General features: G+C 47.5%; 1 protein-coding gene across 2 annotated transcripts in view; it reads right to left on the minus strand.

Annotated features, from left to right (window-relative positions):
• Positions 1-12,790, minus strand: part of DPYSL3 (dihydropyrimidinase like 3) — a 108,730-nt gene that overhangs the window by 49,940 nt on the left and 46,000 nt on the right. The window contains exon 1 of one of the 2 annotated variants that reach the window (XM_059174978.1): positions 10,430-10,632. The exons of the other annotated variant lie outside the window; for it this stretch is intronic. Within the exon in view, the coding sequence (XP_059030961.1) occupies positions 10,430-10,468 (39 nt within the window). The 5' untranslated portion in view covers positions 10,469-10,632. Of the gene's footprint in view, positions 1-10,429; positions 10,633-12,790 lie in introns of those variants that run through there. 2 annotated transcript variants of the gene reach the window in all.

Below are 12,790 nucleotides of genomic sequence, written 5' to 3' on the forward strand. Positions count from 1 at the left end.
ATTCCTACTTAATTTTAAAAATCTCAGTGTCCTACAGTAAACCACATAGAAGAAGCCCTAATTCATTCAACCCCACTTGTGTCTCTGTCTCTGTTTTCTTCCTCTGTAAGGGAAGTCTAGACTAAAATACTCTCTAAGGGAATTCTGACTCTATCACAGAGCTACATTTAATCAAAATCTCAGCAGAATCTTGCTTTGGGTTTATTGAGAAGCTAGGGAATGTCCTGTGGGGTATGGGATGAGAAGGGTTCGTTCAAATCCGCGTTAAGAGGAAACTCTCATTGGCATTTTGTTAATTCAATGCAAAGTAGTCTTTTTTGCTAAGAGTGGTGGCCTCCTCCATGGCAAGCGGGCCTTGGATGTACCATGGTATGGAGCCTCTCTGGACGTACTGAGAAGTGAGGCTACCCGGAGTGGGAAGGATGGAGAGCTTCCAGAACCAGGCAGCGCTCATGCAGAGGAGAGCAGCAAATGGCTGTTCCCTGCGCCTCAACTATTCATGTCTCATAGGAAAGAGGTGAAGGGAAAGCCTTCACCCTGGGCCTGAATTAAGTGAATTCCAATCTGAACGAGTATCTCGTGTCCCTGGAGGTGGGAGGGATAAAAAAACGATAAATTTAAGGTAGCTTCCGCTAGCAGTTGAGAATGTGGGCTGAGTCAGTTCGAATTTTGGTTCCATCACTGAAGGTATACATGATTTGAGGCAAATTTTCTGATCTAAGTTTTCTCCACAGTGAAATGGGAAGACCAATTTGGAAATCCATCTACCTAACTGAACAGTTCTGAGGATCACATGAAGTAATGAATAAAAACACTCCACATAGGATACAAAAAACATTTGTTATTGCTAGGAGGAGGAGTTGTTGTAGTAATCTAATTTTCCCTCTGTGTTCCAGACTAGAGGCTCCAGAGACAAGTGTCACATTGTCAGGTCCAGAGCCAATGGTCAATACTTGTTTGACCATCAAAAAAGAGCCTTGGGGTGCCTGGGTGGCTCCGTCAGTTAAGCATCTGCCTTCAGCTCAGGTCATGATACCAAGGTCCTGGGATAGAGCCCCACATCAGGCTCCCTGCTCAGTGGAGAATCTACTTCTCCCTCTGTTGCTTTCTATGAATGAATGAATGAATGAATGAATGAATGAATGAATTCTTGGGGGGAAAAGAGCCAAATGCTATTATTATACTTGATTATGTCATACATGACATTTTCTAATACATAAAGTATTTCACACACTTTCTGACCTGAAGTGTTAGGTTCCCTAAATAGACTTTAATTCTTCATTTTGCCTTCCCTTATAAATGCCCCTTTTAAAAGGATCTAGGGACTATTATTACCCAAAGATTATTTGGGACCATAAACCGCATGGTTTACAGCCAGGGATGAACTTGACAAAATGTGCTTGAAGTGTAACTGTCTTCACCTTCAAAGCGAAAAATGAACTTCAGAATAAATGCTAATAACAGAAATAGCTCAGAAATAACACGAATATAAGCCCAGAGAAAGCTGACAGATGCAGCGGAGGGACTAAAAATCTTTGTGTAAACACACATACACACAAGCATAAAAACATTCCATCTAAATGACCAACCCTCATAGGGAAGCAAAGAAGACCTAGGCACGCACCAAGCTTTCTAAAAGGTGGGTTTTCTGTACAAATGCAGACTGCCCTATCTAACTGCTGCTAAGAACTCCACTGGCTTGTGGTTTCTGTGCAAAGGCAGAAAGGCCTCAGTTTAGATCTTTGTTGGATCCTTGTTCACAAAGTCATAGTGACAGTCTTCTCTATTTGAAGGGAGGCATAAAGTTCTCTTTCTCTTAAATCATTTCTTGGAAGAGAAACAGCGGGTCTGTTTGCAAGGAAGAAGTACTCAGGTAAGCCCTGAAACAGGCTGAGAATGGGGTCAGATGTAGTATTTGGAAGAAGGGGAGGAAGAGAGGTCTACGAAGACAGAAGTACAAATGAGGGCCAGGCTCGGTCAACCCCAGTCAGGTCCGGGAGCACAGTGGACTCTGCTCGTTCTGCTGATGTTCTGTCCTGTTTCTCTTGGCTTGTGGATCCTCTCCTGGTTTCTTAGAACCAGGCCTTCTCTCTTAAAAGTTAATATTCAAGAAAGAAAGCTGCCAGTGAAAGGGAGGATGATGTACAAGCACAACTGTATGCATGTTCTGATCATCTTCTAGCTTGATTATTCCTGCAACGCAAGTGTTAAATGCACCCATTCATTCAACAAATATTTAGAGGGCTTAATATGTGCCAAGCAAAGACTAAGTGCTGCAGATTCAGTGGTAACAAAACCCAAACCATCCCTACCTCGTGAGGTGTCCATGGCACTATTTGGCTTTTGGGGAGGGGTTATTTCCATTGGATGGCAGCCACCACACTTAAAATATGGCAAGAGCAACTGAAAAGAGCTTAGCAGAGCATAGACAGACTTGGAGCTGTTTTCTGTTGGTCTACCTAGTCGATTGACCAGTGTAATTTGGTCAATTTGTCAACTTTGTGCCCTTATTAATGGTAGCCTTCTCCAAAAGAGAAATTGTTCGTGCCAGCAAAGGAATCATGGTCTCATTTTAATAATATGCATTTGCATTGATACCAAAGTTCTGCTAAGAAAAGGACATCATTGTTCTATTCCTCTCCTGTATAGAGTCTATTAACCAAACCTACCCTCTGAATGAGAAAAAGGCTGGGATTTTAAGTGTAAAAGGCGACCAAAGACCCTTAAACCCAAAACAGATTTGGGCCGGTCCCGCTGAATTTAAACCAACAAGGGCTGCTCTGATTTTCTTCTCACTGCATTCCCTTTGCTTACGACTATTCTCTAAATTCGGAACACAGTGCAGAGGGCTGACCATGATCTCAGGAAAAAAGAGAAGGCACAATGAAGTCTCATAAGGTCATGTGCACTGACAGGGACTTTGGGGATCATTTAGTTCATGCCGTCATTTGACTGATGAAGAACTGAGAGGGATGATCAGGGTTTGCCCAAAGTCATGCGCAAATTAGAGATGAGGCCAGGCCTGAACCACAATATGCTGACACTCCATCCAGGGCTGTCTTTCCCTGTGTCAAAAAACAAGAGGGCTCCTCTGCTCTACTAGCCAGCAAAACTCTTCCCTCAAAAAATAAAATCTCACTTTATCCCACATATTTCATCATCCAGTGCTTCCAAGGAAAAAAGAGACTAATTAAGTCACGAGAAATGTGTCCTTGAATTCCAGATGTCCCAAATAGGGTCCTGAACTATTCTAAAGTCAAGCTCCCCCATCCAGCTTGGAGCGCTGGGTATGTCCTGTATTTCTCTGATGGAATGGGAACGGGGAACTTGGCTCCTTCCAAGTCTGGGAAGCAGACAGGGACAGAGAGTGTGAAGGGGCCTTGGGCAGGAAAACAGTATCTGCTTTTCCACCCAGCACTCATACATGCATCTGGGCAAAAGCCAGAAGCTAACTCAGACAGCTGGCAAGGCAAAGCATGAACCACTGTTGGGAGGACATACGCTCCGTTGTTGTTCCAATGGTGATGTGATAGGTTTGGCCAGATCATCCCCACTCCTTCCATCCAGTGAACCCTGACCCGATGTTGTGAGCTAACAGGTGAGGACAGCTGGAGGCGATGGGGAAGGGAAAACCACCTGTGGATAGGGAATGATGGCTTTCCTGCCGAGAAAACTAGCTCACCTCTGGAGGGATCAATCCCAGGATCTTGGTTTTTCAACTGCATGACTTTAGTCTAGTTACTAAAACTCTTGGAGCCTCTATCCAGAGTGCAAAAATGGTGTTTATTTCATTGCGGCTACAGGAGATATGAGTCAAGTGAGCTCATCCACAGAGCCTGTCAATAAATGGTCGCTTAACAGCTCCACTATGCTTAGTCCCATCTTTCTGACCACCGAGACCCCTACAATCTAATTAACAGAAGAAAGATCCTCGAGAGAAGTTGGTTTCCTATGTATTTATTTATTGGAGAGAGAGTGCAAGCATAAGCAAGCAAGGGTTAGAGCAGAGGGAGAGGGACAAGCAGACTCCGCCCTGAGTGCAGAGATAGAGACAGGGCTCCATCCCGTGGCCCGGAGCTCACGACCTAAGCCAGAAATCAAGGGTCAGAGGCTTAACTGATGAGCGGCCCAGGCACCCCAAGAGAACTTGTTTTTGTAAGTAGACTCCGCATAGAGACTAGGGCCAAACAAAGAGGCCAGGTTGAAGGGCTCATCCTATTCTACTACATGGTGTTTTGGGTCTATTTCAGAGATTGAAATAGACATAGACTGAGTCTGATGAGAGAGAAATTTAACAGAAGAGTGTGAAAATAGAAAAGAGCCCGTGTCTCTGGGTATTCCAGGATCTTTCTTTTTTGTTTCTGAAAGGCCTATGGAGAATGGGAGAAAAGGTAAAACAGAGCACTGATTTGAGGCGGGATTAACTATGGAGCCGGTCAGGCTATTCCTGTTAACATTAATCAGAGGAGGCGATGACATACGCAAACTTCCAGTCCCCTTATGATTAGGAGCAATTGATTTAATCGAAGAGGGGCAGATTTATATCCTAGGGAGACATCCCTACTGGTGTAAACATTCTGTAACTTTTCAAATGTAATAAGCAAAATCAAATGAAATATGTCAACAGGTAAAGAACAGAGGGCCCATTAGGACATGGGGGGTGGTTGTTCTTTTTCAAATTCAGTGGTTTTTGTTTGTTTGTTTTTGCTTTTTGATTTTTCGGTGAAGGAGAAGGGGCAGAGGAAAAGCTACTGAACAGGGAGTCGTGAAGAACCTGCCAGAAAATGTATTCATGATCTGTGTCACATTATTTTACAAGTTAATTAGGACTGAAAAACAATCTAGCACAACCGAATAAGAAAAATGCGCTATATTTAGGATAAGGGAAAGTCTCTATATCAAAGACCAAAGGCAGTCTAATGACCTCTAAGAAGCCTAATTTTGAGGAACACTGAAACATAACTGAAGCAAGAAAAAAAAAAATAACAAAAACTTTTACATAACGTTGCATTGATTTTTGTTTTTGAAAACTTGTATTCAAAAAATAGTTTCATAAGTAGCCTCTTTCTACGCCAGACTTTTATCATGTCTTCCCCTTCACAAATTTCCACATTCCAGAATAGCTGAGATTTCATAAATAAATCAGCCTTTACTACTTTGAAGACCTCGGGGTTCAGAGGTCACTTTCAGAGTCACTATCCTCATTTGGGCCTTTCAACAGCCCAGGGAGATAAGCGGAAATATTTTCATTTATAAGCTGACAGTTCTACCACAAAGACTGGAATTCTCTGAGAAAAATCTATTCCTCTAGAATTCCCCCAAATGCCCAGCCAGCTCCAATACAGCTACTAATAGGCAGAGCCCTTTATACAGCTGAGGTGCTTTGCTCCTGTTTCAGAAAGAGAATTAACCCAGCGGTGCCTGGGTGGCTCAGTCAGTTGAGTTTTCGACTCAGGTCATCATCTCAGGGTTGTGCGACTGAGCCCTGTGTCAGGCTCCACACTCGGCTCGGAGTCTGCTTGGGATTCTCTCCCTCTCTCTAACCCCCTCAAATAAATTTTAAAAATCTTTTTAAAAAAGGAAGAAAAGAAAGAGGAATAACCTGGCTGAGAATCGCCACATAGCAGGTCAAAATATAAAGTAACAAATGAACACCCCAGGCACAGCCTGGCTGAGATTTCCATGATCAGACTTCTAAGATGATTTCCATTCCTAACTTTCCCTCCGTCTTTTACTCTGGAATTTCCCTACCAAGATGCCTTACGCAGATAAAGCCGACTATGGGTGACTTCCTTTCTTTCAATCTCCTAAACACTAGTCTTCCATCTCCTAACACTTGCTCCCGGCCCCAAGTGACACCTCTTGAAACAAGAAGAAAGCACATAGGTAGGAGCAGAGTTGGACTTGTACCGCCTCCAAGTTCTTGGCTGGTTCTAGCCCCCCGGCTTTGTTGTACTTCATAAGGTCCATTCCCTTCCCCTTGGGAATAAAACCTTCCCAGGGCACCCACAACACTCACAATCATACCTTTCAAACAAGACCACAGCACCCTGACTATATACCCAGGAAAGAACTCTCCAGGCTGTGTTCCTGCCTGAAGATGGGGATTCTGTGAATTCCCAAACATCACATCAACCCAGCCTCCAATGAGGCCAAAATGCATTATCGGCAAGATAATATTTACGGAAATCCAATTACCGTTTGCAGAAAGCCAATTCTCTGTGATGCGTCTCCCAGAGAGAATTCTGGAACTCTTGATCCACATCTTCTGAATCTCTGCTGCATGAGCCTCTGGAAGGCAGCAGCTGTTCCAGGACAGGAAACCCTGGGTTTATTTCCAGCTCTGCCCCCAAATTCTCGCTGGCTAACTCTGGATAACTAACTTCACCTCTCTGTGCTTCAGTTTCCTTCAAATGGGCTTTTGCAGAGACTCTGGCAAGAGAATACATATATAGCCATAGAACCCGACTGTTGGATTCTCCCATCCTGCCGTCAGCTTCAAGCAGTAGCATGCAAGAGGGAAACAAGGACTGTAACTATTCTAACCTTCCACCTGCAGAACTGATATGCTACTGTCTGCAAAAGTGTTATTGATATTATTGAATACAAGAAGAAAGAGACCCATGTTAAGGGATCTGTTGACAGTGTCAGGCAAAATACACTTCCCAGATCCTACCAGGACTACTCAGAGAGTGCAAGAGAGCGGTTAATCAGTTAACAACTGGGGGAAGGGAAAGGCCAAGCGGTTACAGAAAGGCAAAAGAACAGTTAATTAGTTAACAACTGGGGGAAGGGTCTTTCACCCCTATACCATTTGCCTTACTAACACCAAGTAATAGTGATGGTAGAAGCAGAAACACCAAAAAGAATGTGTGTGGGGGGAGGGGCATGCTTGACTTCAAGCAGGTGTCCAGGTTTCAGACCTGCCTCTAACACGTACTCAGTCTCTGATCCTGGGCAAAGGCATTTGATTTTCCAGGGGGTTGGGGGTTTTTTTTGGTTTTTGTTTTGTTTTGTTTTGGATCTATAAAATGCGGAGGACTATAGTACCTCTCAGTGTTGAGTCAAGGATCAAAACGAGACAATGGAGGTAAGGCACACGGCACAATACCTGCCACAAAATAAACACTCACTAGGCACGAGCTCTTCTTATTAGGAACAATTTTTAATTCATTTATTGATTGAACTGATAACCACGAGACCTCTATGTGCTAGGGACCATGTTAGGCAGTGGAGACGGAGGTGAAGGGCAGCACGAGGTCCTTGCTCTGATCAGCTGAACCAGCCTGAGCTGCGAGCCCACCATTTAGAAGCAAGGGCTAGTATCGAGGTAGACCAGACAGGTCGTGCACGTGGACAACCTGAGAAAGAACAATAAGATGGGAGGGAGGCCTGAAGTCCCTGGCAGAGAAAGCCCCAGCCAATTCTACCAACAGCAGAAACCCTTCTCTCCAAGAAACCACAGGTATAAGAAGGCTTTGATCCCAGGAGGGCAGCAAAAAGAGGTGGCAGGAAAAACAAAAACAAACAAAGCCTTATGGGCAGTGGGGGGGTCGGGTGGAGGGACAAATTGTGGCAGAGGAAGAGGGTGGTGTCCAGGGAGGCAAAGATAGCCAGCAAGAAAGACTGCCCCCATCAGTCCTCAGATTCTAGTGACATTTTAGCTACTGGGTGGGGCAGTCTTCACAGAAAGGAATACAGCAAAGCTAGAAAACTTAATTCTAATGCCACAATCTTAACATTTAAAAAATATGCCGGAATTGACAGTAGGGGATATATGTCACATTTAGATGTTTCACAACATCCTATATGTGTATATCTGTATCCATATTTTAATGTTTTTCATTATACCTAGGAAGATTATTTCAGCCTTTACATTATGAAGATAAGTATAATCATCTATAGACCCACAAACATGCAAAAATAATTGACTCTAAAATAGGACCCTTGTTCACAGAAATACAACACAAAGCCTGAAGAAAAACCTATAAATGGATTCCTTGCCCCCAAAGACCAATACCCACCCCAAGCCCCCACCATGCTCCTCTTCTCCCTCCCCACCCCAGCCCCCCTGCAACAATATAACTACAAGGTAGCCTGACTTGAAGAAATTCACAACCACTGTTCATTCTTGTCACAGCTGCTGGAGACACACAGCCCCAGCTTCAAGGCAGAGACAGCTATGCAGCACCACGCCCCATGCACAGAGAGAAAGGATGGAAGCCGCGCTGAAAATGAAGGAAGCACCCCAGGGAAGAGCATCCAGACAAGAACAAAAGGGAAACCCTTGCAAACCTGGCCCCAGGATTAGGGCACAGCCACATTTATGGGGGCTTTGAAGGCAAGTTCTCAATCAGGGCTAAATTTCTGTAGCCCTCCTGCAAGGTGGCCTCAGGGATACCTATAAGGATGGGCGTGGCCCCCAATGCCAAGCATACACTGAGTCCTTAAGAAGAACCTTGCAGTCTTCAGACTAGAAAGAAAAAAATAAATAAATGACCTTTTCTCTGCTTATCCCAAACAGGAGAACTGGCAAATGTACATAGAGGTAAGGCAAGCAAGCAGCCTGCTAAACACATGGAACACCATGAGAGCTGGGGTTCATCCCCCCTCACTGAGGGAAAGAGTGTCAAAATTGAGCTTTTGTCCCGTTTTTTTTTCCTTTTCTTTTCTTTTTCTTTTTTTTTTTTAAATGATCCCGTCCACAGCTCTCTGCAAAGACAACTGGTCCAGACAAAGTAACATCATCGTAAAAGATCCACAATGTTTCTTCAATAAGGTAAAGTCAATGATACCGTACAGTGATAAAGGAGGATATGTTTACACCTGACACCTTCCCCTGGCAAAAGGATCCCTACCCACCCCACCACTCTTTCTCCTAAGCAGTGTTTATTCCCTAAGACCAGGTGGATGGCAGTGAGGGGTGGGGTGCCCTTGTGTGGGGTGAAGCTCAGGTGCGTGAAAAAGATAGCATGCTTCAATGAAAGCAAAACCACTTGGGAATAGAGGGCACTGGAGCCAAGAACAGCTTCCACCTGCCTACAAAGAGGTAGGGTCCTGCGTTGGCAATCTCGAGCACACAGGGCGTTCTAAACACAGCAGGGCAAGTGCAAGCAGACTCGTGCCCACAGCAAAATCTGGTGGATCCGGGCAAACTGACTGTAGTAGCAGGTACAGCTCTGCCCTAGGGCAGCTGCAGAGCCTCCCAGGGGCCAGTTGATCACTTCCTTTGTTCGCCTTGCAAAGATGGAGTAGCCACCCATTCCCCCACTATACACATACACACACACACACACACACATACACACACACACACACACACACACACCATTCACTACAGACAAAGCACAACCATACTGCTTCATGCTAGAACAAATGTCAGTGTTTTCTGTTATTATTATTTTGCCCCCCCCCACCACCACCCCCCTCTTTTTTTGGTAATGCCCATCCCAGCCTGTTGTCTGCCCCTTCCATTCAGGGGCATCATTTCAACGCATCCCAAAGAAGCCCTGAGCCGGGGTGCGGCGTTGTGTCCCTAAGAGGGACTCTGGTGAAGATGCGGCTTCTGTACCTGATAACAGCACATCCCCTCTCCACCCCGCCCTAGGCTCTCGCCCAGGGCATTTGACATCCGCCCGCAGCGGGTGGCTCGCTCTTGCACACAATGGCAGTTGGACGTGCAAGGCACACAGCGTGCGCCTACGACCCCAAAACTAAAATCTGCTCTTAAAACTCAGCCTTTTCTTGGGCTGAGGAGGGGTGGAAATGACATGAAAAATGTACAATGCATTGGGGGGGCAGTTGGTCGATTCCCGCTACAGCCACATTAGTTGTCCAGCCCGGAATATGACGTACCGAAATATGAACGGGGTGAATACAGGCAAGAAGGGGACAAGGTAAAAACCCAAGGTCCAGATACCCTACCACCCTCGCGGCGCGGGAGGCAAAGCCACCGGGTTGGAGCTAGGAGAGGGGCGCGGTCCTGCTCCCAGGCACCCCTGGGGAAAGGTGTCATCTCTCCATACCCCGCCTGACCAAAAGGAACCTAAAACAAAAAGCACACCCTGCCTGGGGCAGCGCACACTGACATCCCGGGAGGCGCGGGGGTTCAGGGAGGGCCCCAAGCCCTGTGTTATTTGGAAACTACCGGCTGGGGGGAAAAGAGGAGACGTAATCCAAAGTTCTCCGCGCCACTCTTTGGGTTTCCTCTTTGTTTTGTTTTCCCCAAACGCCAGGGTCGCTCCGTCTGGGTGGCGCCCGGCGCGCCGGCTGGACTGACCGCCGCTCTCCACCCCCGGGACCCCGGGTCCCCGTCCCTCCCCGGGGACCGGACCAGGGAAGCCGGCGGGATCCAGGGCGCCCCGCCCGCGGCGCAGCTAGCAGCGAGCGAGCGAAAGACGCAGGCGGCGGCGCCCGGCGCCCCACTCACCGTGATCCGCGGGATGTTCTTCTTGCCTTGGTAAGACATGGTGGCGGCGGTGGCTGCAGCAGCTGCCTCCCTCCCTCCTTCGTCTGCTCCTGCTCCTGCTCCTGCTCCTGCCTGCCCGCGCCTTCCTCAGCGCGCAGCGCCGGAGATCAGGTGGAGCAAGTGGTGCGCTGGCCGCAGCCGCCGCCTCCTCTCGCCTCCGCCCCCCTCCCGGGCTCCCGCGGCGGCTGCCAGAGACAATAGTAAATCTCCCCGGTCCCCCCTTTCACCCCCGACCCCCCCGCCACACACACCCTCCTCCACTCGCGTTCACGCCCGGGCCTTTTTTTTTTTTCTTTTGCCGTGCCAGCTGGGACCCCGTAAGACCAGAATGGCTGCTCCGCGACTCCTCCCTCTTCTCTCTTATCCCTATTGATTTTCCTCTTTGCATCTGCCTCACCCACTTTTTCTTCTTCTTCCTTTTTTTTGTGACTTACGAATGCTGCGGAGCCAGCCGGCCCACAGCCACCAGGGGGCGCGAGGGACTTTTCGGGGCGGGGATGCTGCAGTCCCGGGTGGAGGAGGAGGAGCGCGAGCGTCGCGCCCCTGGCCTCGCGGGCCGAGCCCCGGGAAGCGCCCACGCCCGCGGCCAGCCCGCGGCTCCGGTTTCCCACCCTCCCGACCCGCATTTCGGGCGGGGGAGGGCTCCCGACTGTCCTCCCGGAGCCCGCTCCCCTCCGCCTCCACGCGGGCTGCGGGCGGCAGCGCTGTCTTTGTTACAGCGCAGGGCGGCACGCCGCCTCTGCCGGCCGCTGCGCGTGTAAACCCGCCGCGGAGGCCGCAAGCAAAACCTAGACCTGCTCGCCCTGGGTGCCGCCGGGCCGGACCGCGGCTCTCCTGAGATCCTGGCGCTGCGTGTCGGAAAATGTGGAAGACACCGGCCTTGCTTGCTCTCACCGGCTTGAAAGGGACTCCGTGTCAGTTACCGGCCACTGTTCTCTGTATCGAAATAGTGTCGAAATAATACGTTGTACAGGGACTCCGCTGCCTGGCGCTCAGAATCGGTGAGCGTGCATTGATGCTGCTCTGTGAGTCAAGAGTAGAAAACACCTGTGGTTGAAAAGCCCCGGCACATTGCTGGTGTGCAGCCATGGATGTGTGAGGAGCACTACTGTTGCTTCCTCTGGGCAGTGAACCGTGGGCACTGCTGAAAATCCCGAGTTTACTTTAGACAGAGCGGAGAGTCCAAAGTCAGTGTGTCATTGGGAGCAAACACATGGCCTTTTAGTACTGGAATATACTGTCCTTTGGCTACTCACTAAAATGAAATGGCCAAGGAAGACCTATTTGGAGGGGCTTTTGCGTGTGAGGGTTACCTGGTGGTCCTGGTGCAGGAGATCCCTCAGGTCTCCTTGAAAATGATTCCAAACATGCCATCTAAATAACAAAAATGGCTCACTTTGCAAAAATTGTAAAAGCCCTTTTTGACGATGAGTCTCACACCATCCCCACTCCCCAGTTGTCATTGCTAATGGCCTACTAAGTATTCTGTAGGTGTCACTATGCACAACTAGGTCTGTGTTAAGAATCTTAAATTCATATTTCTGTAAGGCAGGCCACTGACCACAGTTCTAGCCATCTTTGCATTAAATTGAAGGCCTTTTCTGCAGTAGAGGAACTATATAAAGCATCCACCAGAATAGGAATAGGAATAGGAACAGAATACTCCAGCTTGGGCTTTCCAAAACCCTAAAATGAACCACCCTGGGCACATACTGGAAAGGAGGCTAAGCTCCCTGAAACACTCCTTCCTCTCAAGTGAGTTAATCCAAGCTTCTAGTTATTCATGGGTAAGTAGACCGAAAGCAGTCTTCCCAGGAAAAGTCCACAGCGACCTCCACTTTATTTCTGCGATACTCTGGCTAGAAGGATGAATGTCAGGCCAAGTCACCTCCCTGTACTCTTTTGCAAAGCCTGAGCAGGGTTTAGGGCCAGAGTCACGCCCCAAACATTTTGCTTTGTTCTTATGCTGAGACCACTAGCCAAGAGTTGTGAAATTACAAAGCATTCTGGGGATTGGCATGCAAATGAGCAGGATTATATTTAGAACAGGGTAAAAAGAGAATTGACTACATACTATGAAACCCCGCAGAGCTCTCTCTGTATCTTTCCCAAAGATGTGTCCCAAACTTGCTGGAAGGGATCTTGCAAGTTCTTAAGAAAAGCAAAATATATGTAGGGATATTTACAATCCTAAAAAAATACCACTGCCTTTTTTTCTTTTTTAATACTATGGGTTTCTTTCCCTTTCTTGTACCCTATTTAGGTCCTCTGTTCCTGTCATTATAATCCAGAATACTCTCTACTAAATAGATTTCTACCATG

Source organism: Mustela lutreola, chromosome 5 (genome assembly GCF_030435805.1).
Source record: "Mustela lutreola isolate mMusLut2 chromosome 5, mMusLut2.pri, whole genome shotgun sequence".
Taxonomy (NCBI): Eukaryota; Metazoa; Chordata; class Mammalia; order Carnivora; family Mustelidae; genus Mustela; species Mustela lutreola.